Source organism: Colletotrichum destructivum, chromosome 5, assembly GCF_034447905.1.
Source record: "Colletotrichum destructivum chromosome 5, complete sequence".
In the NCBI taxonomy this organism is placed as follows: domain Eukaryota; kingdom Fungi; phylum Ascomycota; class Sordariomycetes; order Glomerellales; family Glomerellaceae; genus Colletotrichum; species Colletotrichum destructivum.
In genome coordinates this window covers 3,862,396-3,888,899 of record NC_085900.1, presented here as the reverse complement: position 1 = coordinate 3,888,899, position 26,504 = coordinate 3,862,396, and the positions used below count along the sequence as shown (strand labels likewise).

General features: G+C 56.7%; 9 protein-coding genes across 9 annotated transcripts; 3 read left to right on the top strand and 6 right to left on the bottom strand.

The window, feature by feature from the left end:
• Positions 1 to 1,288: 1,288 nt before the first annotated feature.
• CDEST_08724 (Putative CENP-V/GFA domain, Mss4-like superfamily protein) lies at positions 1,289 to 2,404 on the top strand. The gene has a single exon (XM_062924883.1). The coding sequence runs from the start codon at positions 1,453 to 1,455 to the stop codon at positions 2,119 to 2,121; it is 669 nt and encodes a 222-aa protein (XP_062780934.1). The 5' UTR covers positions 1,289 to 1,452; the 3' UTR covers positions 2,122 to 2,404.
• Positions 2,405 to 2,898: 494 nt separating this feature from the next.
• On the top strand, positions 2,899 to 4,755 carry CDEST_08723 (Putative nitrilase/cyanide hydratase, carbon-nitrogen hydrolase). The gene is made up of 2 exons (XM_062924882.1): positions 2,899 to 3,685; positions 3,774 to 4,755. Exons 1-2 carry the CDS (start codon positions 3,073 to 3,075, stop codon positions 4,160 to 4,162), a joined length of 1,002 nt encoding a protein of 333 aa, XP_062780933.1. The 5' UTR covers positions 2,899 to 3,072; the 3' UTR covers positions 4,163 to 4,755.
• CDEST_08722 (uncharacterized protein) lies at positions 4,470 to 7,958 on the bottom strand. Its single transcript, XM_062924881.1, has 4 exons — positions 7,354 to 7,958; positions 7,026 to 7,105; positions 5,716 to 6,936; positions 4,470 to 5,578 (listed from the first exon to the last, which is right to left on the bottom strand). The coding sequence occupies exons 1-4, from the start codon at positions 7,408 to 7,410 to the stop codon at positions 4,471 to 4,473; spliced, it is 2,466 nt and encodes an 821-aa protein (XP_062780932.1). The 5' UTR covers positions 7,411 to 7,958; the 3' UTR covers position 4,470.
• A 580-nt stretch (positions 7,959 to 8,538) lies between these two features.
• Positions 8,539 to 9,943, bottom strand: CDEST_08721 (Putative HAD superfamily, haloacid dehalogenase-like hydrolase). Its single transcript, XM_062924880.1, has 4 exons — positions 9,790 to 9,943; positions 9,679 to 9,707; positions 9,104 to 9,565; positions 8,539 to 8,960 (listed from the first exon to the last, which is right to left on the bottom strand). The coding sequence occupies exons 1-4, from the start codon at positions 9,849 to 9,851 to the stop codon at positions 8,785 to 8,787; spliced, it is 729 nt and encodes a 242-aa protein (XP_062780931.1). The 5' UTR covers positions 9,852 to 9,943; the 3' UTR covers positions 8,539 to 8,784.
• A 1,412-nt stretch (positions 9,944 to 11,355) lies between these two features.
• CDEST_08720 (Putative kinase-like domain superfamily, kinase, ATP binding protein) lies at positions 11,356 to 12,036 on the top strand (the record flags this gene model as incomplete). The annotated part of the gene is made up of 1 exon (XM_062924879.1): positions 11,356 to 12,036. One exon carries the CDS (start codon positions 11,356 to 11,358, stop codon positions 12,034 to 12,036), a length of 681 nt encoding a protein of 226 aa, XP_062780930.1.
• Positions 12,037 to 12,752: 716 nt separating this feature from the next.
• CDEST_08719 (uncharacterized protein) lies at positions 12,753 to 14,853 on the bottom strand (the record flags this gene model as incomplete). The annotated part of the gene is made up of 4 exons (XM_062924878.1): positions 12,753 to 13,217; positions 13,300 to 13,629; positions 13,916 to 13,992; positions 14,073 to 14,853. The coding sequence occupies 4 exons, from the start codon at positions 14,851 to 14,853 to the stop codon at positions 12,753 to 12,755; spliced, it is 1,653 nt and encodes a 550-aa protein (XP_062780929.1).
• A 763-nt stretch (positions 14,854 to 15,616) lies between these two features.
• Positions 15,617 to 19,724, bottom strand: CDEST_08718 (Putative PAS domain, RGS domain, PAS domain superfamily, RGS domain superfamily, RGS, subdomain 2). Its single transcript, XM_062924877.1, has 5 exons — positions 17,601 to 19,724; positions 17,142 to 17,476; positions 16,795 to 17,021; positions 16,265 to 16,623; positions 15,617 to 16,104 (listed from the first exon to the last, which is right to left on the bottom strand). The coding sequence occupies exons 1-5, from the start codon at positions 19,254 to 19,256 to the stop codon at positions 15,766 to 15,768; spliced, it is 2,916 nt and encodes a 971-aa protein (XP_062780928.1). The 5' UTR covers positions 19,257 to 19,724; the 3' UTR covers positions 15,617 to 15,765.
• A 2,544-nt stretch (positions 19,725 to 22,268) lies between these two features.
• Positions 22,269 to 23,457, bottom strand: CDEST_08717 (Necrosis-inducing secreted protein 1). Its single transcript, XM_062924876.1, has 2 exons — positions 23,061 to 23,457; positions 22,269 to 22,977 (listed from the first exon to the last, which is right to left on the bottom strand). The coding sequence occupies exons 1-2, from the start codon at positions 23,299 to 23,301 to the stop codon at positions 22,784 to 22,786; spliced, it is 435 nt and encodes a 144-aa protein (XP_062780927.1). The 5' UTR covers positions 23,302 to 23,457; the 3' UTR covers positions 22,269 to 22,783.
• Positions 23,458 to 24,987: 1,530 nt separating this feature from the next.
• CDEST_08716 (Putative pectate lyase, pectin lyase/virulence factor) lies at positions 24,988 to 26,126 on the bottom strand (the record flags this gene model as incomplete). Its single annotated transcript, XM_062924875.1, has 2 exons — positions 24,988 to 25,494; positions 25,650 to 26,126. 2 exons carry the CDS (start codon positions 26,124 to 26,126, stop codon positions 24,988 to 24,990), a joined length of 984 nt encoding a protein of 327 aa, XP_062780926.1.
• Positions 26,127 to 26,504: the final 378 nt, after the last annotated feature.

The following is a 26,504-nucleotide window of genomic DNA, read 5'->3' as shown; positions in this document are numbered from 1 at the left end:
TTTTACTCACATCTTCCCTCAAAGCTTCAAATGTCGTCGTCTTCACCATGTGAATGGGGGGCTTTTTGAAGATTTTAAAAGAGTAGGCCTCCTAATCCGTACGGCCGCCTGGTGAAACTATTATATTGGTAGTCAACGTCACGATATCGATGGCTTGTTGCCGGTGGCACCGAACCGAACCCTACCTTCATCATGATAGAGCTTGTAGATCTGGACGATTGTGTCTTCTTCAGTCGAGGTACTTTCTTTAGGTCACCAAGGCTTCAGGCTCTGTATGGCCAGCAACACGCTCTGCTCCTTACCAGAGATGTCTAAACTAGCGGCGGTTCAGGACACATGGAGGTCAGAGGGGACTTCTACCTTGCGTACCGACCAATCCCGGCTTCGTGGTCTTTGTCTCTTACCTCCAGGAACCCTCCGTCTGGCACTCCGCGTCTCTAGAACCTCCTGTCCTCGTTTACGGCACTGCTTATTCTTACCAACACTTTTGGCTGAAGCCTCCGGCCTTCTAGCCCAGTAAACGTCTCGGACGAAAATTGCGGGATCATCTAAGCAATCAGAAGCTACTCTGGTATGACCCTACGCCTGTTGGGGATGGAAACACTCAAAGAGGATAAAAACAAGTTCCTTAACAAGAACAGAGCCATCATTGGTACCTACGTCCTGTCGTCGCTGGAGCATTCGACCCTATCCTGAACCACCGTGTCATCGCCGCCTGTGGCCTGCGGAGTTCTTTGTCAGCTGCTTGAGGTTCGTTGTTGGCCTCCCTGTTGATGGCACCGCTTGTCTCTCCTCCAGCTGGAGCCTTCTCAGCAAGACCGTAGTGATGTTCCATGAATCTTTTATGCCTCTCTCGTCTGTGGAAGCACCCAGTCTCCGCCTTTCCTGCCAACATGTTAGTTGATGCCTGCTTACACCAGGTACTGTGCTTAGCCTTGTTGGTGTCTGTCTGATGACAGAATATGAGATGTCTCATTACCCAGGATGGAATTCGGTAGGCAAGAAAACACTAGCGGTAGCAGCTACATTCGAGACCAAAATGTTACTAATGAATGGGGACTTTCTACGCAAGTTGTCGGCGAACTGAGTTGTCATGGTTTCTGCCCCAGCAGACCTCGGAAGCTGAAGCGCTTCGGCGCTTCGGTGGCATAAGCAACGCATTTTGCTTCCGAGACTTCATGCAGGCAGACAGGGGGGTGGTCTTTGACAAAAGTCAGTCATTGGACGACGGTGCTCGTCCATCATCTTTCATGTTGCGCAAAGGGCGCGCGCGCATCAGCAGTTTCCCCGCTTCGTGATTCGATTGTCAAATCTTCAAACAACGAGACCTCGTCAACGGTTGCGCGGGGCGTTACCCTCTTCTCAACGAAGCTTGATACAAGAGCCGCAATCTCTTTGCAAAGAAGATATACAGCACTCATTCAACAAAGGAGAGAAAGAGTCTGCCCGACGATGGAAGCCCCCCCAACCAGACGACCATACAAGGGCTCGTGCCACTGCGGCGAGACGCAATACATCGTCTTCCTGACGTTCCCGCATACCCTCCCGCCACCGCGGCCGTCGAAGGAGAAGGGACCTCGGGCGCATCAGGAGTTCTACCGGTGCAACTGCACGACCTGCCAGAAGGCCGGGTTCTTCCACATGCGCCTCGCCTCGTCGCCGGACGACTTCCTGCTGCTGAAGCCCCTCGACCCGTACAAGGACCTCGGCGACTACACGGTCTACCAGAAGGACCTGCACTTCCTCTTCTGCAAGGGTTGCGGGATGAGGTGCTTCATCCTGATGGGCCAGGGCGAGGTGGAGGAGGTGGACTTGGAGGCGATGGGAGTCGAAAGCGGCGGGGGTGACGCGGCGAAGGACGAGGCCAAGGACGGGGCGCAGAGCGGAGAAAGACGCCCGACCAAGGTCTGGAGGCCCAAGAGGGACGGCTGGAAGGAGGGCAAGAAATTCGGGAGCTACCTGAGCGTCAACGGATACTCGGTCGACGCCGGCCAGGAGGGCTTCGACCTGCGCGAGATTACGGAGAACAAGTGGGTTGGCTATCTCGACTGGCTCGAGCTGCACTCGGAGGGGTCTCAGGGCATCCGATTCGATCGACCCTGGGAGGGCGGCGCTTACTGACACTTTTGCTTGGATGGTCAGGCCGAGTTTGAAGATCGGGGACTGAACGTGCTGAAGTGGAGTTGCGTATGTTCAAACTGGGTATATTCATGATGATGCAGGGGGGGCGATCTCGGGATCTGAACAAACCCCCCCCTGTTTGCTCTCCTCCTGTGATGCGTGCAACCGGGGCCCCGGCCGTACCACGGAGTTGGTCTCCGTCGTCGTGTTTGTTATTTGCTAAAAGTAAACGTCAGCTGATAGCGTCGATATGAGGAGATTATGAAGACGGCACTTATTGCACTAATCATTGCGTTTATTGGCTCTCTCTACCGGGTCTTGACTCTCTTGTGTCTTGAGTCACGGACCTAAAGAGACGGGTAACCAAGTATCGTTGCGGAGGTTTGTAGTCCGCGTCCGGGGGAGAGGTGCCGCGGCGTCCCCGGAGGCTGGGCAGAGAGAGAGAGAGAGGCATGCATTCAACCCCCTCCCCTAGTATCAACCGGCCCCGAGAAACGGACTCTTCAACAGCAAACCCGCCATGGGAGCCTAGCATATCCTTTTACCCCGCATTCTCCCTTATCAGTTTGACCGAAGCTGCTCTGCATGAACAGGACGAACTTGGATGGGGTCCCCCCCCTCTTGGCGTTATCTTGGTTGGGAACTACCTTGTATCACTGCACACTAGACATTGGCCGACAGACAGGCCGACAACAAGCAGGGGGGCCTCACAGGAATTCTTATATAAATCCTGGAAGGAGTGTGAAGGGGAGGGGAGGAGAGAAGAGGGGGAATCGACCGATATCAGATGAGCCTGAATCTTGTATTGGACCTGCAGAGACTCTCTCATCTTATTTCTTCGCGTGTCTCGGGTTTCAAAACTCTGTCCTTCATCACTTTGATCTTTGATCTTTTTCATCCCCCCACAACCGAATACCTCGTCCAGTAACTGTTTAAGCTGTGTAGGTAGACATGTCACCCCGGAGCGTCAAGGTGGCCGTAACCCAGGCGGAGCCCGCGTGGATCGACCTGCCGGCCGCCGTCGAGAAGACGAGCGCCCTCATCACCGAGGCGGCGTCCAACGGCGCGCAGCTGATCGCGTTCCCCGAGTGCTGGATCCCCGGATACCCGCTGTGGATCTGGAGCCGGCTCATCGACTTCGACCTCAACGTCCGCTACATGCAGAACTCGCTGCGGCTCGACTCGCCCGAGATGGCCGCCATCCGGGCGTGCGCGAGGGCCAACAACGTGGCCGTCTCGCTCGGCTTCTCCGAGAACGACAACAACTCCCTCTTCATCGCGCAGGCGCTCATCGGACAGGACGGGGAGCTGAAGGTGCACCGCCGCAAGATGAAGCCCACGCACATGGAGCGCACCGTCTTCGGCGACGCGTCGGGCCACTGCCTGAAGAGCGTGGGCGACCTGTCCTTCGCGCGGGTCGGCTCTCTGGCGTGCTGGGAGCACATCCAGCCGCTGCTCAAGTACAACACCATCTCGCAGAGGGAGGACATCCACGTGGCGGCGTGGCCGAGCGTCACGCCGCATTCCGGCGACGGTCCGGATATGTGGTCGATGAGCGCGGAAGGTTGGTGTTGACTTGATGTTCCGAAATTCCGAAATCCCGACCAAATACGCGCGGGCGTTATAAGCTAACCATGAGACATGAACAACAGGCTGCCAAACGCTCTCTCGGACGTACGCGATCGAGGCCAGCGCCTTCGTCCTCCACAGCACGGCCTTGATATCCCAACGGGGCGTCGACACGCACAACAGCTCCGGCGGCGCCATCATGTGCGCGCCCGGCGGCGGCACCTCGGCCGTCTTCGGCCCGGACGGCCGGCGGCTGACGGAGCCCGTGGACGAGACGACCGAGGCCATCATCTACGCCGACCTCGACATGGACGCCATCCACCGGGCTAAGATGTTTGCCGATTGCACCGGTCACTACAGCAGGCCGGACCTGCTGCGGCTCGTCGCCGACAGGGAGATCAAAGTACCGGTGAGGCCGGAGGGGGAGGCCGCGAAGGAGCCAAGGGAGGAGGAAGTGGTTCTGGGTCTTTGAGTGGTTGTGTGTGCATTGTGTGTGCATTGTGGGCGGGCAGGCAGGGAAGGCATATGTCATGATGTACTGGATGATTCGATGATTCTCCAGATCGGATATTGACGCTGAAAGTGTTTTCTCATGATTCACGGACTCGGCGATCTGTTGAGTGACTACAACGACTACAAAACAACTAACTAGTAAGCTAGTTTTCCAATGTGGTATTTGGGCAAAAGAAACCACAAAAACTCCATCCCTTGTTTCCAGGAACACGCCCTCGCCCCTCCCCCCTGTTTGTTTTGTTCTTCTTCTCAATATTCCCCTTCTCCTTACAGCCCGTTGTTATTGTTGGTTGATAGCCAGTTGAAGTTGTCGCAGTCCGTCAGACCCTGGAACGCCTGGAGGAAGTCGATGGCGCCGCCGACGGCGTTGGCACGTTCTCCGCCCAAGGCGGACATGTCGAGGGCTCCCATCGACGCAAAGGACTCGACGCCCAGCGCGCCGAGGTCCATGGCCGGCGCATCTACCGCACCTCCTCCGGTCGCGTACCCGTCCCACTCATACTCGAGCTGGACCTGGTCAACTGCCCCCTGACCCAGCCCGAGGGCTCCTCCTCCTCCTCCTCCTCCTCCCGCCCCCACTCCACTCCTCCTCATAGCCTCCACGCCGTAGTCGTCGTGAGCCTCTGGATCCATCGCTGCTGCTGCTGGTGGCAGTGGTGCCGGCGGTGGTTCGACCTGGTAGCTAAACTCCAGCGGCAGCGCCCTCACGACGCCCCAGCGCTGGGCCAGCACGCGGATGATCTTGATGCTCTTGATGGCGCGGACGGGCCAGGGCGTCTGCAGCTCGCGCAGGAGCTCGAGGCACTGGCGGAGCCAGTAGGTGCTCTGGTGGCGCAGGGCGGGCGTCCAGCTCGTGGCGTTCATGAGGTGGACGATGGCGGCGCTGAGGAGGTGGTGGATGATGACCGGGTTCGGCGGCGTGTCGAAGCCGTGGGCGCGGCGGTAGGTGCGCGCGAGGCGGGAGGTCGCGGTGGCGGCGGCGGTGAGGGAGCGAAGGACGAGGAGCATGAACTCGGAGTTTTGAGGGTGATGCTGTTGGTGTTGGTGTTCGGCGGTGCTGGTGGTGTTGTTGTTGTTGTTGTTGATGTTACTGTTGATGTTACTGTTGTTGTTACTGTTACTACTACTGCCGCTGCTGCCCCCCGCCGGCGGTGTCTGGGAGATGGCGGCAAAGATGCGCAGGAAGGGCGGCATCGTGATGAGGATCGTCATCTGGTACGCCAGGTGGAACTGCAGGACGGGCTTGGGCGTCGAGTCGCCCGAGAGATGGAGGCGGTCGTCGCGGGAGCGGAAGAAGGTGCTGAGGGCGTCCTGGCTCGCGACGAGGACCCGGACCTGCTGCGGGATCGGAAGGGATTCAAAGGTTGTCGAGAAGCTGTAAGGGGGGGAGAGAAAAGATGTATGAGTTAGTTGAAGGTGCAATATTACTGATTCGAAGGGGGGAAGAGGGGAAGGGGAGAGAAGGAGTAAAGTAGAGTCCATGTCCACCGAGATATCCCGGGCGAGACTTACACCTGGTCCATGTACTGATCCTGGAGATACCACAGCCTACACTGCCAGGCGAACGAGACCTGGGCCAGGTCGGCCGTCGAGCTCTCGAACGTGGTGTCGAAGCTGGGCACGTTGACGCGGCGCCAGGGCAGCGCGCAGTTGCGGCCGAGGATGGAGATGGCGGTGCGGTCGATGATGTAGAACATCCAGAACGTGCGGACCTCCTGCTCCGTGGCCTCGAGCTGCCTCGCCGTGCACTCGTCGAGGGCCAGCACGTGCAGCCGCAGGTGGACGCACATGCCGGCGGCCATGGAGATGAACATCCAGCCAAAGTGGTCGCGGCCCAGCGCGAGCGAGCGCCACGACATCATGGAGAGGCCCTGGATGACCCGGACCGTCGGGTTCTGCCGGCAGCACGTCAGCACGAGGCCCTCGGCGAACTCGGCGAAGGCGTCGCCGACGACCCGGGCGTCGGGCCGGGACGAGAAGGCCGTGCCCGCGGCGATGATGGCGCTGTGCAAAAAGGCCTCGTCCGGCGCCTGGTAGGGGTACCCGGGCAGGAAGTCGGCCGTCGTGGTGTACGGCGTGAACTGGTGCTCGCGGTTGATGTTGGCCAGGAACAGGTCCGCCATCTCGTGCACGAGGCCCTGCTGGCGGCAGTACGCGAGGATCTGCTCCGGCGGCGTGACCACCGCCACCCGGTGGTGCGCCGGGGGCGGCTGCGACTGCGACTGCGGCTGCGACGGCGCCGGCGCCGGCTGTTGGAGGACCGGGTCGACCGAGTAGCGGGACCCCGTCTTCGGGTCGTCGATGATGGTCACGCCGTCGCCGACGTTGGTCCGCCAGAGCATCACGCACAGCTCCTCCATGGCCGCTTGGGATCTCTCCTGTGTCGTCGTCGTCGTAGTCGTCGTCGCCCCGGGGCCCTTGCTGGTGGCGGCACGGCCGTCTTCGAGGGAAAAGACATTGCTGGTGGTGGTGCTGGGGGGTTTACCGCCGCCGTTGACACCGCCAAAGTTCTCTTCTTCTGCTTCACCTTCATCTTCTTCGTCTACGGCATCATCTCCGGCGACATCTTCCCCGAGACCGGCATCGGGCTCTACTGACTGAGACGCTCGGTCACTCAGAGACAGCGCCGCCGGCGACGGCTCGCTCTCGGCACCCTGCTTTTCCAGGGCCAAGAGCAGAGACTGGACCTGTGCCTCGAGGGCCCTGACATAGTCTTCGTCCCAGTACTTCCGCCTGGGGGGGGGGGAAGATAAGATCACCGTCGTTAGTCACAAGTACTGTAATCTAGCTAGCTAGCTGCCGGGAGTGGGATGATGACACACTTCCTGGGGCGTTGCTCGGTGTAGACGCATTCCCTATTCTGCCGGCTGCACAACGAGCATGCAGGGCGAGCCGCGTCGCACTGCCGACAGGAACACCGGTTAGCCAGCCACAGGTGCAGTATGACGGGAGGGGACAGGAACGTTGAACAGGAACAGGAACAGGCAACGGGAACGGGGATCGGGAACCGGGACTAAGCAGTAGCCCAGGAGCCCGGTAGCCCCAGCCCCGTCCCCGTCCCTGTACCCGGTCTCCCCATGGGGTTTAGAGGTAGGTAGGTCGGTAGGTAGTCGAGCCGTCAACAGCCAGCAGACTCAGTGGGAACCTTACTTTTCGCTTCCCTGCCCTGCATCGGTCACACGCGAAGCTTGTCGGTTTCTGGGACATGGCGTGCCTGGGGCCCTAGGGGCATGGAGAGGGGGGTTAAGGGGACGATGATTCCAAGTTAAGAAGTGCCGAGTCGTCCTTTTCGGCGAGGCGCAGCGGGTAAAGCTGGCTGACGTGTGCCGCGTCAGGGTACTCGACTGGGGTGGGGAGGGGGGGGGGTCCCTTTCATCGGCTGCTGAGCGAATACCGCTGCAGGTGAATGAAGGAGACTTGAGTGAGTGAGAGACACGGTGGGGAAGGGGAAGGGGGATGGGGGGCGAGTGGAAAGGGGTCCCAAGGGCCCGGGAGAGGTCGTGGCCGTGGCCGTGGCCGTCGTCGTCGATACTATCCACGCCGGAAGTGGGCAACGATGAACGGGGGGCCTTACAGATACTATCGTCGTCGTCGTCGTCGTCGGGGGGAAAGGGGAGAGAGAGGGAAGGGGGAGGTTGTCGGTCTCGATCTGCGGGGTGGAGACCTCCGCAGGATAAGGGCCGAGCGGAGATGGTTTGTGTGGCACGTCCCGAGGACGGCGTCGGCGAGAGACGAGAGACGAGAGATGAGATGGGATTGGGATGTGAGGTGAGATGAGATGAGGGGGTTCTAAGACATGTCTGGCTCGACGGGGGGCGGCGGCCTGACAAACCCTGATATGCCGAGTGGCTGAAAGGCGGCGGCCGTCGGAATATTTTCCGGCGCGCGCACACTATTATCGTAATCAACTACTGTACAGACGAGAAGCAACCCGTTCTGTTCTGCCCGGCCTGTGTGGCTTTGGGTCTGTTGTGAGGACCACGTTATCAAGGTTCTGTTTGCATTGTGTGCTCTGGCGTCACGAGTCATTGATTACACCGAGACTAAAGCACAAGCACGAGCTAAAAACCATGCGTTGAAAGGGCCTATTTATGAGCCCGGGGCAGACCTAAAAGAGGGTCCATTGCCGTCTGAAGGGTTTTGAATATATAATGATATGAAGTCGTTGTAATTTCTACAGACTCCTGCTACTCGGACTATCCTGCCACTCGACAACTGAATGACATCTTACACGACACAGGACAACTGCACGCGAACTGGTGTTGTTCAAGTACAAGATTGGGTGTTTTCAAGGAATGGGGGGGAAAGAAAACAAAGAATCCAAAAAGAGAGAGAGTGTGTGGTTCTGACCTCGCACGAAAGGCTTTCTTTTCTACGGATAGTCCTTACTTACAAAATCGACCCCCCAGTTTATACTGATGCCGTCTTGCGTCTAGTTTCTAGCGGTGCTCTGATGCTATCTTTTAACGACTAAACATCCGTCTCGACGCTCGCCCGGCCCCTGTGTCGACCATCCATATGCCGCGTTCATACCCGGGTGAACCCAGCCTGCTACCTTTTTTTTTGTTTTCCGTCCAGGTTTCAAGCCTCGGCGTTGGTCGATTTGAAAAACTGCGGATACACGTCGCGCAGCTCCCGCAGATGGCGGATCTGGAACTGCGACGCCTTGCTCTCGGGCACAGGCAGCCCGTCCTCCACCAGGTGCGCCGCCGTCCAGCCCAGTTCCGCGGCGCTCTTGCAGTTGTCGTACGAGTCGTCTGATGGCAGTGGGAAGATGACGGAAAGAAATTAGCCGACTGTCCTCGCGAAGAAAGACTAACAAAGATGGAAAGAAAATCAAAAAGGAAAAACTGAGAAGACCACAGCATCCCCCGGACTGACCGGACTGACCGGAACTCACCGACGAAGAAACAGTCCTCGGCCCTCTCGACGCCCGCCTCGTCCATGGCCTTGCGGAACATCTCGGGCGCCGGCTTACACACGAACGGGTACTGGGCGTAGTCGCAGTACGTGAGGCCCTCGAACAGGTCGTCGACGCCCAGCAGCCGCACGACGCGCCGGCCGTGGTTGACGTAGGCGTTGGTGAACAGCCGGACCCGCACCTTGCTCCGGTCGAGGTCCTCCAGCAGCCGGCGCAGCTCGGGGTCGGGCCGCAGGATCCCCTCCAGCGGCAGGGCGTCGTCCACCTTGGCGTTGTAGTCGAGCGGGTCGATGCGGTGGTGGCGGACGAGCCCCTCGATGGCGAGCCCGTAGCTCTTGTAGTACTCCCTCGTCAGCCTCGCCGCCTCGTCCTCGGGCAGCGAGAGGTGCGTCACGAAGTACTGGTCGATGAGCTTGGCCATGAGATCGTGGATCTTGTGGCCTTGTGACGGTTTTTGGGGTGTGAGTGAGTCTCTTTTGAATCTAATCCAACATCCCCCCATCCCCCCCTCCCGGGGGGAAGAGGCTGCTGGTGGCTGGTTGGTGGTGACTCACTCCTTGAGTAGAGGCAATTGTCAATATCGCTGTGGCAAGGTTAGCAGGGTGATTGATCGGTGAAGAATTCCCCGGTTTCCTGCCAGGACCAGAGACGCCTCCACAACTCACAAGAAGAGAACAGGTTTGCCGGTGGTGGCGCCCTGGGGCAATCCGTTCTCCATGGCGGCCATTGCGTGCAAACGTTGCGGCCGTCTTTGAGTTTGTCAAAAGGAGCGCCAAGTAAACAACGCAGGTTTTGTATGAGTCAAGTTGAGAGGTGGGTTTTTGGTTTCCTCGGTTTTAGAACACACACTTCAGCATCTGGGAGACAGACGACTGTAGCTGTAGGGGAGGATCCCCGTCCAGCCGATTAGGGTTAGCGTAGTCGCGGCCCATGAATCATTGACTGGAGCAGGGAATCAACCAAGCCCACTGCAGTTATCAGCGTGCGTTACGTTACGATCAGCATTTGATGTTGATGGATTTTTCAACATTTCAGCTCGGCTGAGGGGTTCTCAATACTTCTCTTATAAAGACAAAGTCCCGAAACTTCAATCTGATCCCATGGTAATTGTTCCTGTCTCGGGCAAGCTTCTTCGGATAGATGTCTGATGGGAAGAAGCATCCAGCTCAGGTATCGCCAACACGCCCTACTTCCGATGGTGCACATTGTGATGAACAATGAAATTGTTGACACTAAAGGCTCTTTAGTTTGCTGGCCTTCTGTATGGTGGTGTCTTGGTCTGTTTGGCTCACTTGCATGCATACCAGCTAATGGTAAACATAGTCTCAAAGTGCAGCCTTAAGGGATTGGATCTAAAGACTCCTGGGCTGACAGACACTGTATCGAGCAACTTCCAATTCAATGACCACTGACCGTGTACTGGGCGAGTTGTATCAAGCACCTCTGTCAGATCCCCGAACCAACCAAGTCGCCGGTTGTTACACTGCCTTGTGTGCCAGTACGACACGAGTTTTGGACACGGTTGCTGGCGACGTGGTTGTACTCGAAGGTGACTGCGTTGACAATGCATGATTCCCAGAAACATGTTTGTGAACGAATCGGTATTCTGGGATTGGAACAGTTTGAGACTATTGAAAGAGGGCACGCGATGAGCACCCTGGCCAGTATCTAACGGACATCATGGGCTACGTCAGCAGTGAGATCGGGGAGTCATTGACCGACGACTTGCCTTTGGACCGACCTTTCTCGGTCATCCATCTTAGTGGCTACTTTGGTATTGGCCACCGGCTACTCGTTAGGTACCACATGAATCCATCGGGTATGAATTCAACACGCACCTTTGCCTCATTCTCATGTCTAGATACCCAATGTTAGCGTGGTCTCAACAAGGTAATAGTATTCATTCTTTCTCATATAAGAATTGTAGGATATAAGGAATATGAGATCTTTCCATATCAGCAACTATCAACCCACGCTTTCAATCCTGGATATCATATGTTAGTCCGAGAAGAATGGTTGCATCAAGACAACAAAGATATGCAGAAGGCCGTGTCCCTCGAGGAACCAATGTCACGCCTCACCGCCTGCTCGTTGGAGGCACGACAAAACACACCCGCCTCGGCATGACTGACCCAGGAATCTCGTCTGCAACACATCTTCAACCGCCAGATAATGAGCGCCACCCAGCTTCACAGCGACCACCCCGAGCGCCATCCCGTATCCAAATCGCAATGCTCTCATCTCGTGCTTTGCAGCTGAGCTCGCGTCACACTCTCCCGCTGCCGAGGGTTTGCTCTGCGACTTTCCCTCACCTACTGCGCATACCATCCCGCCTCTTTCAGTGCCACTACTCGGCCGTGTCCGAACCAGCGCCGCCGGTCGAGTACGGATACGTTGACGGGGTGGAGCATCTCGGCGACTATCGACCGGGCGGCTATCACCCAATCCACATCGACGACCGACTGAACGAGCGATACCGAGTCGTGCACAAGCTCGGCCATGGCACGTTCTCAACCGCCTGGCTTGCCGTCGACGAGAACTTGTCCAAGTATGTTGCCGTCAAAGTCGGCACCGCAGATGCGGACTGCACCGAGGTCGATGTCCTCTCCCTATTCAGGCAAAGCGTTTCAGACCACAGGGACTCGGAACACAAACGCTCGCTGGTCCCCGTCGTCCTCGATCGCTTCAGTCTCAGCGGGCCGAACGGCACCCACCCTTGCCTCATCACCCTTCCGGCACGGTGCAGCTTACGGGACGCAAAGGAGGCATCAGGTAACTCCTTGCTTCGGCTAGATGTTGCCAGGTCCCTCGCTGCGCAGCTCGTCCTGGCCGTCTCACTTGTAGGGACAGTACAGACTCAACTTGTGTCAACAAAGCTTGAAAGCGTGAACCACGATGTTCTGTTCCGATGATGTACTGCTCTGGGGGGGGCTCTCTAGCTAGGCAGCGCGCCTGGTGTGTGTCAGCTGCTACGTCTTGAACCCTCCGGTGATGGACCAGTATCGTGGCCGCCCTTACGTTGATTATGATAGATGAGCGCTGCAGCGGCCTCCGGTTCGTGTCTTTGACGGCCAGATTACCGCACAATGGATATGATACTAGTGTGTCGACGTGATGTGTGGTTCTCTATCTCTGAACTTGATGGGACGCGTGTTTAGTCTCTCTCCTCCCGCCCTTTGAGGCGGTCAGTGGCCTCCTAAGTGAAGGATAATGGGATGGAACGCTGCCAGCACATCGTTGTTCCCCTTCCTGCGAGGCTTGCTGCTCGGCCGAGAGTCAGAAGCTGAAGAATTCTTCAGGTTATATTTTCCTATGGAGTTGATGGACTTAGTGTTGTTAGGTTACCTCGGAGTTTCTGGGGCATGACAGAGAGAACCAGGAATGACTCTCACGATATACTCGATGCCCTCATTTGAGTGCAACAAACAAGGCACCGACTTCGAACCCATATTATATCACCTCTGCACACCCCATAGGAGTGAACATTGTAATTGAAGAAATTTTCATTTTGTACTAACTATAAAAGCTGACCGCGGAGCATCAGTCTGACGTAACAGCAGGCAAATCATTAGTTCGAACCGTTTCTAACAAATCAAGGAGCCCTTCAAAACGAAACGCTTCCAGTCCCTCAACAGCTCAAGGGAAAACTGCCCGTAATGAAGCTCCCGGGCAGAGAGCTCGTGTCGGATTCGACAAAAGTGCCATCCGGAACCGTTGCCTGGTTGGATGAGAATGCTACGTATTTAGACGATCCTATCCTGTTTTGAACGCCGATAACCGCGTCCGACCCTTTGCGTGGAGTTTGGTAGTACTTGATGTTGTGTATGTTTGGGAAATTCTCATACAACGTGACCGTAAAGTGGTAGTATGTTGACGAGAGTCCTCCCGCAAACCGCGTGAGGAGGAATTCGAACGTGACCTCTCGGCCGCCGCGGGGGGAGACGCGGATCTCATACCAGATGCCCTGGCCTTGTGCGGGGAGGATGATAAAGTCTGCGTAGTACGCCGCAATGGTGATGGGTGAAAAGTCGGTGGAGGGTATTGACCCGACACCGTAGAAATTTGACGGGGTGTTTGTTATGAGACCGTTCACCTCCACAAACACGGACGTTAGACTGTTGCCGTACACGCTCACCAGGAACGGCAGGTTGATTTGCGCGGTGCCATCATCGTACGGGTCGCCACCAGGAGGCGGGTTCAATGTGATTGGTGTTGGGGTTGGTAGCACTAAACTTGGCCGCTGTGTTGAAATGCAAGCTGTGGAGGCTGCAGTAGTGGTTGTGGTTGTAGTGGACTCTGTGGTCGTGCTTGTGGTTGTGGTTGTGGTGGACTCTGTGGTTGTTGTTGTTGTTGTTGCTGTTGTTGTTGTTGTAGTTGACTCTGCGGTTGAGGTTGTTGTAGTAGATGTTGTTGTTGTTGTTGTAGGTGTAGTTGTAGATGTAGTAGTAGTTAGTGTTGATGTCGTTGTTGCTGTTGTAGTTGACTCTATTGTAGATGTAGATGTACTAGAGGAAGAAAGAGTTGTAGTCAAGGTAGTTGACACTGTAGATGATGATGTCGACGTGGTCGTCTGTGAGGTTGTTTGGGCAGTCGACGGCGTCGATGACGAAGAAGTCGTTTGTATGGTGGTGTTGGGGAAGAAGGAGAAAGACTGGGAGGTGGATGTCGTGAGGCTGGTTGGGGGGACACTGCTCGTAGTCGGGGGAGGAGGCGGCGGTCCTGAGCTCGGAGCAGAGCTCGAGGTGGGAGGGACAATGGGAGGCGGCTGGTCTGGACGCTGCTGGAGCTGACGGAGGCTTGGGTTGACGCGGTGGTGCTGGAGCTGAAAGGGATAGGGTTCACAACCCGTCCGTTTTGGCATTGCTCAACTGTCGACAAGAGATCAGCATCTGTGGGTGATTGATTGTACAGGACCAGCATTCGACGTATATAACTCGTTGCCACTTACCTCCATAGGCGAGGATCACAACCGGTACGCAGCCCAGCGGGCTCGACGTGAAGGTGACGTAGACTTGGCCGTTGGCGGGGTCCTGGCAGAAGCTCGCTCCCCCGTTTGGAATGGCCGGGCTCGTGAACCGCAGGACTCCGTCGGCGCCCGGCCCGAACGTCGTCGTGACGGCGCCGGGCGGCGGGGTCCCGCCGTTGCGGAGCGCCTTGAAGGGCTCGCCGGCGTAGAAGAAGGGCTGGCCTCCGGCGAGGACCTGGTTTTCGGAAAGCACGAAGACGGTTGCGACGCTGCAGACCTGCGGGTTCTCGTCGGTCCCCGTGCTCACGAAGCCGCCGAGGTCGTCTCTCTTCCGCACCCGTCTGGCCGGGGCCGGGACCGGGGCGACGAGGAGGATCACCTGCCGGACGGCGAGCGTGCTGGTGGTCGGGCTCGGACTTGACGTCGTGGGCGCTGACGCTGTGGGCGCTGAGGCCGTGAGAGTAGAAGTCGTAGCCAGTGATGTCGTAGGGGCCGATGTCGGCAACGCCGTGAACGATCCACCAGAAGAAGGCGACAAGGAGCCGGAGGTGCTAGCAGTGGGTACTGATGGAGATATCGTCGTTGTGGAGGCGGTCGAGCCGCTCGGAGCCGAGCCGGCAGTCCCAACCGGCCCCAGCTCGAGGTACGTCGATAGGTAGGTGTAGCACAAGACCTGTGGAGCATTTTCCGCGGGCAGAAGAGCACCGCCGGCGATGCCTCCGAACAAGGCGGCGGCGGCGATAGCCAGCCGTCTCACATGCATCTTCTCGTAGGCAACTCGTCGGTCGTTCCTATCATGCCTTGGCAGGCGAGCGGAGAGAGAAACATAGAAAGAGAGAGAGGAAGGGAGGGAGAGAGACGAGACAAGAGAGTCAGAAGTCTGTGCTGAAGAGGAGATCAAGGACACGCGGTATGAATTTGTTGTTTTGTTGTATGCAAAGGAGATTACCTTGCTGTTTGTTTTATGACGATCCAGGCTATTATTGGGCGTCTCTCTTGAGGAATCTTGTCGTATATTGGGGCATGTACTTGACGCATGATAGCAACGGCTGGACCAAAAGCTCGCAGTAGCACATGAAGACGAGGACGGAACACAGCAGGTTAATTATGGCGGACAGCTCGACCTAGCACGTATAGGGCGCGGGGAGGAAACGCCGTCTGGAATGCCAGGGCAGTGAGCTCGGGTCCTTGTCCGATCTCTCGCTATTGAAGGGAGGAATGGTCTCACATTCCCGTGGGAGAGCGCCTAGGCTCGATGGAGTTCGGCTGGGCTACACTGGGCTTGGTTGCTTGGACTTGTTGCTCTTCTGGGAGGAGAGAGGCTGACCATCCTGAGCGGATTCTTCAAACCCGTGGCCATTTCCCTGGAATTCTGACCCCGATGTAGAAAGGCTATTCTGTCTGGGCGAGGCCGTTGGTTGAATCGAAGAGATAAGCGAGATCGAAGGGAACTAGGCTGGCTCATCGAAGCTATTAGCTGACCCTGGCTTGGTAGGCAGGATTTCTATGGATGACCTTAGACAGAAGGGTATTCTTGTATTGCTTTTGACTTGGTTCGCAGAAAATTCATCATTTATCAAACTCCCGCCTGTCCCGCCCCCTTTTCCCCCTTCTCTTTTACATCTCTCGTCTTTATTGTACAACACTGCCTGCCCCTCATCATCAACGAACTCGATCACGAGATGGCGGGCGACATGGTGACGACGACCCAGCGCACCGCCGACTTCTCGTCCTTCAGGGGCGTCCAGTGCGTCACGAACCGCTCGTCGCCGCGGAACAGGGCGCTGCGGCGGGTCTGCAGGCGCACGTCGACGCTGACGGGGCCGCCGGCGCGGAGGGCGTTGCGTACGCGCGACTTGTAGTCGGACTGGTGGTTCACCATGTTCTGCTTGAGGAAGCGGAAGACGTCCTGCCCGGCCACGAGGCCGACGGTGTTGTTGGCCGGGTGGAGCATGTCCAGGACGCCCTCGGAGTAGAAGCGGATGATGAAGGCGTCGTAGCTGACGACGAGGTACTGTTATTTCAGATCAGATTGTTGTCAGTATCAGGGTGGTATTTAATCATGGGTTGATGGTCACAGTCACCATCTCCCCCATTGTGGTTTTGTGTGTAGGTGTGTGTGTGTAGGTGTGTGTGTGTAGGTGTGTGTGTGTGTGTGTGTGTGTGCGACATACCTTGGAGTACGCAGTGTAAAATTCCTTCATCTGCGTGTTCAGGTCTCTCCCCTCGAGCTGGTGGAGCAGCTTGCTCTCCATGCCCGGGTCGATGACCGACGACGTGGTGAGTGCGTGGGCGTCGTCCACCTTGACACCGAGGGCCTTCAGGAAGGCCTTGCGCGCCGACGGCGCAGACGAGGCTCGGTGGAGTGGCAGCGGCGCCTTGACTTTGCTGTCCTTGACTTTGTCCTGGACATCGTCGTTGTTGGACACGGACAGGACCCTCATGACATCGGCGTTGCTGTGGATGGTCGTGGAGCAGTTGACCTGGCCGCCGATGAAGAAGGCCAGCTTCCCCGCTTCGTTGTACAAAGGGGCTGTTGAGCGAGCGGCGCCGTGGTTAGCTTTTTTGAAAGGTTCTTATTTTCTTTTTTGAGGTTTACATGGATTTGCGTGGATGACAACATGACTTGATTGATAATACTCCTCGACGCAGCTGCGGGAGTTTCGTGAAGAGGCTTCAAGAGGATATATATAGGGTGACTCACCAACGTAAAGCAGGTTCCAGAACGGGTCGCCGTTCTTCTTGTAGTTCAGAATCAACTCAACCGATTCCTTACGTTCGTTGATGGCCGTCTTGAGCCTGCGGACGGGGACCCGGTCGGTGTGTTGCCCCTGGAGGAATCTGCAGTTTCGCGGGATGATCTCGGAGCGCGTGTAGCCGGTGACCTTGACGAAGCCATCCGAGGCGAATACGATCGGGTTGTCGGCCAGGCTGTTGATGATACAAGAGTTCAGTCAGTCAGTCACTCACTCACTCGCTCAGAAAGTCATGAGAATAGACCTCCCGAGACGGGGGTAGGGTTTGGTGAGGGTTAAGGGAGTGTCTCCTTACCCGGGATTCGTCAGGCAGAAGCAGTCGCCGAGCCCCTGGTAGGTGTGGCGGTTCGACGACAAGGCCCTGGTCGCGCTCAGGGCCATCTGAGAGCGGACGAAGCGAGGGTAGATGTCGAGGAAGACGTCCTGCTCGACGCTCTCCTGCAGCTCCGAGAAGAGCGTCTCCATGGACGGGAGCGTCTTGGTGACGAGGGACTTCATCTCGGCATGGACCGACTTGCGCAGCTCGCCGTTGACGTTGATCTGCTTGGTCGAGTCCTCGGCGAGGAAGTCCTTGTGAATGCTCGTCATGATGCCGGCGAGGTCGTTCAGGACAGTCTGATACTGTTCGACCTGCCATAAGTCCAACATTGGTTAACTTGACCTAGTCTCTTTTTTCTCTCCTTCTCTGTCTCTCACTCTTACTCTCACTCTCACTCCTGTTCTCGGGCAGCTAGTACAACGAAAAACGGCTCACCTTCTTCAGAAACTCGACGCTCTCGCTGCAGAAGCGGGCCTCGGCGAACTTGAGCAGCTGGTGCACCGTCGTCGGGTTGTGCAGGACGACCTGGAAGATGCCCGGCCCGAAGAAGTCGACGCCGCGGCTCGACGACCCGTTGCTCGTGACGCTTTGCTTCGACGTCGACTGCCTCGAGATGGAAAAGGAGTCGTCGCTCATCGCCGTCTTCCTCCCGTCGGCCGTCGCCGGCCTGTAGTCCGGCGTCAGCATCGCCGGCGGCCCGCCGCCACCGCCGCCGCCGCCCAGCCCATTCTTCACGCTGTAGTCGTGGATCACCTCCTCCTCCATGCCTGGGCGCTCTCTGTAATACGCTGTTGTTGCTATTGTTGCCGGTGCCACTGCTGCTGCTGTCGTCGTCGTCCTGCGGGCGCGTAGTTTGTTGCTCGTGCTGCCGTTGCTGTTGTTGCGTGGTCGTCGTCGTTGGCTGATCGGCGGCGGCTCAGCATCGTGATACAGACGGTTATGATCCAGAACCGGCGTCCGGAGCCCCTTCTTGTGCGAGGCGAGGGCGTCGGCCGCACGCGATCGTGTCGGCGGTTGCGACGACTGCCTGGACGACGTCCTCGGCGTGACGGAACGGTCGGGCGTGTACCGATGATGCGGCTCGGACGTGTCTTCTTGGATGGGGTTGTGGATGACGGTGATGGGCGTCGCTACTATGTCTCTGTTCTCACTCCTCCTCCTCCTCCTCCTGCTGCTGCGACTGGGCTCGTGGAGGTACCCGTGGTATTCCTGGTCGGTGACGCCGTCGTCTTCCTCGTCCTCGTCGTCCTCGTCACCGTGGGCGTCCCGGTTGTCCTCGTCCTCGTCCGAATCGACAAGGATGAGCCTGCGGCGTCGGCCTCCTATGGGCGGAGGTGTTGCGGAGCGAGGCACCCTCGGGGGATAATCTTCTGCCCCTTTGTCGTCGTCTCTGTACGAGTGTTCTTCGGCCTCGGAAACCTGCGCCAGCAACCGTCTGGCGGCCTCGATCTCGTCGGCACGCGGCGGGCGTTGTGGCGTGTTATAGTCGCGGCGTGAGCTTCCCCTTCTCCTGGCTGCTGTTCGATCGGGGCTGTCGATGGCTGGATCGGGACGGGAGGAACGGCGAGCGGGAACGGCCACGCCCTCCCTGTCGTCATTCCTGCTGGTGGTGTAAGGGCGAGGGGAATTGGAGTAGTCCTGGGGGACCATGTCGACCCGAGACAATGAGCGGGAAGGGCGACTAAGCTCGACGCTCTCTCGTGCGGAACGGGGGGCTGCCCTTTCATGCCTTTCATGCCTTCCATGCCTTTCGTGCCTCTCTAAGGCCGTATCGAGGAAACCATCAAAGCGGTCAGCAGCAGCTGCGACGGCGCCGCCGCCCTGGCCCATCAACAGGCTGGACTCTGAAAGAGACTGCCGGGTGTGGGGTCGAGCGTATTCTACATCGCTGTCGTCGGACTCGGACTGCGACTCCTGTGCAATGGCCATACGCGCCACTTGGATGGCCGCCGTGTCTCCCCGCGGCAAGACCCTCGAGAGCAGCTCGTCGTCGTCCATGGACCCTGTGGGGAGAATAGCCTTTGAAGCATTGCCGTTCCCGGACGAGGTGAAGGCTGCGGCGTCGTCATCGGCGTCATAGACGGCCGCCATGACTAGTTGGACACACACACGCCTGTCTCTCTACTGCCTTGTAGGGGCTGAAAAGGGTAAAGGAAAAGAAAAGAAAACGAAATTCTTACTTTCTGCCAGCGGAAAGTGAAACCTTGCTATGTGCTATGTGTGTGTGTGTCTCACCTTGCGGCCTTACGAGTGGATGTTTCCGGGGGCAGATAAAGGGGGGGAGGGGGGATGCTTTAAGACGACAGACAGGATGGAAAAGGACGTCTGGCGGCGTCTCTTGAAAGATGGGAGCGGTAAGATATCTGCCCACGCTACCCGGACAGAAACGTGATATTCTTCTACCAACATTCAAAGCTCGAGCGTTCCCGCGTTCTCGGCCATGTCGACACGATTCCAGCTCTTGGCTCTAGGCAGGGGAATGCTCGCCACATACAAAAACACACACAGAGAGAGGAAGGGAGGGAGGGAGAGAGAGAGAGAAGGATGGAGAGGGCCAGCCCCCGTCAGAGCCCAGTTTTCTCGCACTTTGGCTCTGAGATGTCCCCCCGCTGCGAGTGGTTTGAATTTGAAGTTGGGACGACAGGGCCACAAGATCCAGACATCCATCCACCGGCCACCATCCAAGGATCCAAAAGACCCCTCGCTAGCTTGTGCTCGGACCGCGTCCCGGGACCTGGTTTGGGGTCCGGCAGGGGGCAGCTTGCGAGGTCGAGGTGACATTGTGATGGAGGTAAAGAATCTTTTGTGTCTCAACTGCTGCAGATGTCTACGTGTGATATTCATCTTGAGCGAATTATTATCATGGCTCCTAGTAGGCCATAACAATGCATGCTTCTTGCTTCGAGACAAGTCAACAGAGACTGATCGTTACTAGCTACACACGGTCCTGAGCTACCCTTGTGCTTGTTAATTCTCACTCTTGAACCATGGCTCCAGAGGCGGCAGGGGGCTCATCGGAGATGGTTCCTAAATCGCCCACACCAACTCCGTGCTCGTCGTGCATGGGTCGAGGATCATCGATAACCGAGGGGTGTCCTTGATGTTTGTCCCCCCCTTCGAATGCTATGCCTTGTTCTTGTCTGTCAACAGCCAACCAGTAACTTTTGAGCAGAGTGCGTTCATGATTGGGTCGTCGGCGGCTGGAAGAAGTTTGTCTTATTTGCGTTTTTTTCTTTCTTTCCCATGTCGCTTTCCAACGTTTCCTCAAGGTTTCTTGTCTTCTCATTGCAAGCCCTTGCTTGAATCGCCGATTCCACCCTTTCCATCTTACCCCCCAACTCCTCCAGAACCGACGATGCCTGCCGGGCGACAAAGCTCGACGCTTTGCTTGACTTTTCCCAACAAGTCTTTTTTCCATCGAGATGTCCCATTGACCACGATGACGTCTCATTCGATACCCGCGATCCTTCTGAGATCCAAGTGAAGTAAGTAACCTTGCGCACCGCAAAATGATGTCTGCAGATAGCAGCAGCCTGAAGGCTTCCGAGAGTGCCTGGGGCGTCTACCCCCCCCCCCCCCCCCCCCCTGCCAGTTGGGAAATGACTGGCCTGGCCAAAGGACGCGGCGCAACCCTGCATGTGCCATTCACTGTGACATGACGACACGATGATGGGCTCGAGCGTTGGGGAATGGGCTGTTTGTCTGTGGAGGATCCAAGCTAACGAACTAGCCGTTTGCTGGCTCTCGTGGCAAATTGGCACCATTGACCGTTTGCTTGCTTCATCGTTTTTCTTTGATTGATTCATTGACTAATATCACTCAACCCTCGGAGCGTAGTCCGATTCGTCGACTCCGGGGGCCGGGATGAGGCCTCGGAATCGGGACTAGGTCCGATTTGTGGGCATCATTGATGGATGGATGGATGGATGGATGGATGGATGGATGGGTTCGTCCCAACCCGGGACTCGCTCGGATGAGGCGAGGCAACGGAAAGTGGGAAAAGTTCAACCAACCGCCTGGGTCCCAAGAATGGAGCTTCCCCATCCTTTTCCGATCCGAGGTCGAGTCCTGAAATGAAGTGACGCCAATGGGAAGAGGCTCCAGCCCAACCATCCCGACACATCGGCGCGCATGCTCTCCGTGACGATCTTCTGTAGCACACCGATCCGGATTGTGAAATGTGAAATGTGAAAAGTGACCAAGACTCTAGGCCTGGATGTTGTCATCAAGTCTCAAGTGTTTCTACCCTCAGCTCCAAGACATGCCTCTCTCTGGATCATCTGAACAAGCGCGTTTTCGGTTTCGGAATGCTCAGCCATCGACAAATACAGACCCGGGCCTCTCGAGTCATAACTCCCGCTCCAATGGGCCGCGGAACTGTCTGACTCGCAAAATGCGACGTAGATAAGTATCTCACGTGTACGCATCAACTTAAATCCAAGACACCGCCGCTGTACTGTCGTGTACTTGCCCGTGGTGCAGTCCGTTCACGTGCCAGCTACCTACTACAAGCCATAACCACGTTCGATATGCAGACTAGTTACGATGACATTCTGGAACCCCTTCGGGTTAGAGTTGAGCTTGACACCCATTCGACGAACTAGCGACCCGGCCACCGCCGCTCGTCATCGTATGTACGTGTAAAAGGCGCAACCTCGCGCGGCATTTTGAGTGACAGCAATGGCAGGTCACTCTGATCTCGGAGTCCAGAAGAAGAAGAAGAAGAAAAGGCCCCGACTCAGCTGCCTGCCTTATCCAAGACGAACCAAACTGATAGACAGCAGTCCATTTTCACCGATCCGCCGCGGCTTAAAGCTAGCAGACCTCCAGAGTTTGCTTGCTGGTTGTCCGCTGCCTCGAGCCGTAACCGTAAATAAGGTGGGTAGACCTTAGGCAGTTGGAGTTTCTCGACTGATTGGGCCCCTTGGTTGTCCGGAGATCGTCTTTCAATCCACAGTCATACGGAATCCATTGCTTGAACGCTCTTGCCGGTCATTGACGATCATTGCCAGCATGGGACACGAGACCAAGGAACAAGTTCATTTGGCGTCTGGCTCAAGGGTAAGCTTAAAGTAAGCTTAATGACAGATGAATCACGGCCTCAGATTAGCAAGTGTCTCCTATCTGCCTAAGCTATGTCAACATATAAGAAAGACTAGACAAGTAACAAGCCTGGTATTGTTACTGTCTGGTTGGTGCTTATCCGTAGGAACAACATATCTGTTTCAGATGCTTTACCGGCTTCAAGCCGTACAGGTTTCGATGTACAAAACCTCGGACTGGCGGCCACAGCGCCCAATACACATCTTTATCGGGACTTCTGCTGCTTACAATATACGAGCCATCTTCACAATTGAAGCCAGCAGCATAGGCAAGCGAAACCTGTCTCGCAGAAAGTTTACCGCATCTCAGTGTGAACGAAGATATCTTACTACAACCACCATTTCGGGAACCAAGACCCAACTGAGAGGATCGGAAGGGATTGTGTGTGTATGTCTAACTTATTAACCTAGTTTGCGAAACCTCTTTCCAACCCACCAAGATGCAACAGGCCAGACCAAGACAAATTGAACGCCATTTGAACACCTTTGTTTCAACACAACCCAGAAATTCACATTTTATCGCTGGCTGCCCACATACGTCTCGCTGGTCACGTTGCCAACGGTGACGGTGACGTTGTAGTGGCTCAGTGTGGGGGAAGAAGAGGCGCCGTACAGGCTGTACAGCGCGGCGGCGACGACGTACTGGCCGGGAGCAAGACCGGCGGGGATGGTCACGGTCTCGGTGATGTTCTCGAGCGTGTTGGACTCCTCTGCGCGCGGCGGCAATCAGCATTCCGAACAAGAGACTTTGGAACTTCATCTGGGTCGGTTCGGGGGGAGGGAGGCTGCTTACCAGGTCCCAGGTAGAACGAGCCCAGGACGTTGCCGAGGGTCTTGGGGTAGGCGGAGGCCTCGGTGGCGATGCCGAAGGCGATGGCGATGTCCTGAACGGCCTGGATGTAGTTCTCCGTCGTGATGACGGCCTTGACCTCGTCGCCGGCCTTGACGGTCTCTGGGAAGGCAATGCCGTAGATGCGGGCGTTGGCCAGGGCGAACAGGCCGGCGGCGGCAGCGATGGAAGCGCGGATCTGCATTTTGTTTTTCCTGTTTTTTGTTTTTTTTGTATGGCGATGGGTTCGATTGTGATGTATGGCTGTGGGTTGAGTGAGATTTGCGCGAGACTGATTCCAAGGTGTCGATGTGTGTGTTCTGTGTTTACTGAGTGTGAGTCCAGGAAGAGGTGATTTGATTCAGGGGAGGTGCGGGTTTGTCCGATGTTTTTAAATATCAGTTTCCATCAAAACATCAAATGAACATCAATGTCCACACCCCGGCCGGGTATCCCCCTGTGTTTACTTTCGCACGACCGGACGTCAGGGAGCCGAAAAACTCGAATATCTCCGTAGCCGCGGATCATCTGGGCATGACATGACATGACATGACATCGTTTGGAAACCCGCCTCCGCCGTGCCAGCCGACCCCGACAGCAGCCGGCCTAGGGTCTAGCTGAGGTGGGCTTTGCGGCCGATGGCGCCATCCCGGGCTGTGTATCCATACTTAGGGAGAGTTTTTACCAGAGTCGAAAGTTAGGCTGGGGCAGTCAACCTATTTTTACCTATTCTTAGCAGTGACCGCTGGCTGGGCTTAGCCCGGCTTGTCGGGGCCGGCCAACATCTGCGCATGAATCGCAAAGGGGGGGAAGAATCGGCAACGGCGTGCCGGGGAATTTCTTTGCGGGATGATATGGGGAAGATGGAGATCGCAGGGCGAGGCCGCGCTGGGCACTAATCAAACCTTGGCCAACTTCTGTGCCGATCTGGCCGATCATTATCAATAGAAACCGTGCTGGACGCGACGGAAGCTCGTATTGTCAGAGGGGAAATCGTCGTGACTTAGTTACGCCACACGAGTTGTCGTAATGGGGCACACGACAGTGATCAACCAACTCTAAGGGAAATGTTGTGTGTTCCTCGCAGTAACGTTCCAGCGCTAACTAAGCCCAACCCATCGATTGGACACCAAAGCAAACGAGAGTTGATTGAGTGAGTTTATGATATCATTCCGCGTTGTAGGGGGCTGGCCGGCTGGCTGGGCTAGAGAAACTGCTAACGATGCTCGCCGGTTCAGACGGAACACCTGCTTTACGCCGCTTGTCCCTTTATCACTCACTATCTGATTGCCTTGGGTCTTCAAGCTACCGTCATGAATTCGGCATTCGATTTGTGCAGGCTTGCTGTGCAGACATGTTATGCCCCGCCCCCTGCATGTCTCTCAAAACGACATTTTGGGGGTGGATCAAATCATGTTCTCAGGATCCTTGCGTGCATGGTATATAATCCACTTATTGTTCTCTATCTCCAACAATAGTCGCCTTGCCAGAGTGGTTAATGGGCTGGCCTGCTAGTTTGGGATCATCTCCCGGAGAGCCGATAGCCAGTGTCTTCGGACGCGCAGGTTCGAATCCTGTGGGCGACGATTAAATCTTTTGCCTTTTTACTAAGTTTCCTTTTCTTTTTCTTTTTTCCTGGTCCGCACCATCTTTTTGTATCGAGTCATTCATTCTTTGGAGGTGGATGGATGCACCGGGGTAACTCAAGTTTATACTAATTCGACAGTTCGCCTTGGCCAAGTAAAGATGGCATTCAAGCACTCTTGATTATGAATGGAATGGATGCAGGCAATTAATTACTGTTTTAATCTACCACTACTGGATTCACTCGGTTCCCGCTGTGTTATGAAGAGTTCCACGCAACCTACTTCATCATGCATGAATCCACCGCTCAGATGCCAATATCCGGCCGAGGCCCTACAAACGGGGGAATCGTGGTCGGCAAGTCGTACGGGTCCTTGAGCGAATACGAATAGTAGTCCGTCGCGTTGAACACCGCGCTGCCGTCGACGTCCAGGTGCGTCTCGCCGGTGCAGTCCTTGAACTTGAGCCAGTTGCTGCGGATCGTCGCGTTCGGGCCCGCGACGACTGGGTCGTTGACCCGCTCGAAGTAGCTCGTCTCGACCAGCAGCGCCGTGTGGCCGCGCGCGTAGTTGCCGTACGACGTGACGTTGAGGAAGTAGTTGTTGTACATGTGGCACATGAGCAGGTTGTCCGCCGACGGGTTCCGCTGGTTCGTCGAGTTGAAGAAGTTGTCGTTGATGGTCATCTTGGAGATGACGTTGGGCGTCCAGCCGATCCCGAACGCCTTGTTGTGCGACGAGAAGAGGCAGTTGGACACCGTGACGTAGTCCGTGTCTCTGCGGAGGTCCATGAGGCCGTCGGCCATGCGGGCGAACTAGTCTTGCTGTCAGTAGCCGCCAGCCAGACAAGACCCGGGATCCGAGGGATATGTCAACCCCCCCCCCCCCCCCCTCTCTTCCCCCTCCACAAAGAGAGGGGATAAAAATAGCAACAGACCAAGGCTAGGGGGAGGGGGGAGGGGAGCCTTACAGTGACATGGTCGATCCAGAGGTTGGTCCCTTTATCGACCTGTATGCCATCCCAATCTTCCGACTTGCCGTTGTAGTCCTCGGGGATGTACGTGTCGCTGACCTGCAGGTTCCTGAGGATGATGTTGCTCTGGTTGGTGATGCCGAACCCGCCGCCGAGGATCTTGGCGCCGGCGCCGACCCCGATGATGGTCTTGTTGCTCCTGATGGGGATCTCGTACCCCCTCGGCTCCGAGGTGAGCTCGCCCTCGACGCGGATGATCAGCGGCTCCGTCGCGTTGGCGTACGCCACCAGTTCCGCGTGCGAGGTCGCCGTGACGATTCGGCCGCCCTTGCCGCCGGTCGTGCCGCCGTTGAGAGAGGCGAAGCCGTGGGCTACGTCGTCGCACTTGGCGCATGTAACGTTTGTTGCCGCACCGGCCCCGAGAGCCGGGATGACCGCGAGCAGCAGAGTGAGACAGGAGCTGGCCCGAGTCATTACAGAAACGTAGCGTGGCATCCCTTTCTTCGATCCTCTTTTTCGTGATGTCTTTTTATCCTGGTGACGAAAGGGGTCGGGAGAGGGGGGGTTCCTTCGGATCCGTGAAATATGTACAGGCCGGACGCGATGATATCGGACATCTATCCGGTGAGAATGAGGTCCACAAACCGCAATGAACAACATACCATTGATATAACGACCACGCATGGAAAATCTGAGGCATCATCCCCTCCTCTTCCAGAATGTGTCGATTCATCGCCAAGCTCCAGTCTCATTACCCGGGGCCTCCTCACTCGCGATCTCGTTCCATTCCCGCCAATGACAAGTCCGCCAAACTTCCGACCGCATGCTCCAATTTAGCCAAAGAGCAGCCGT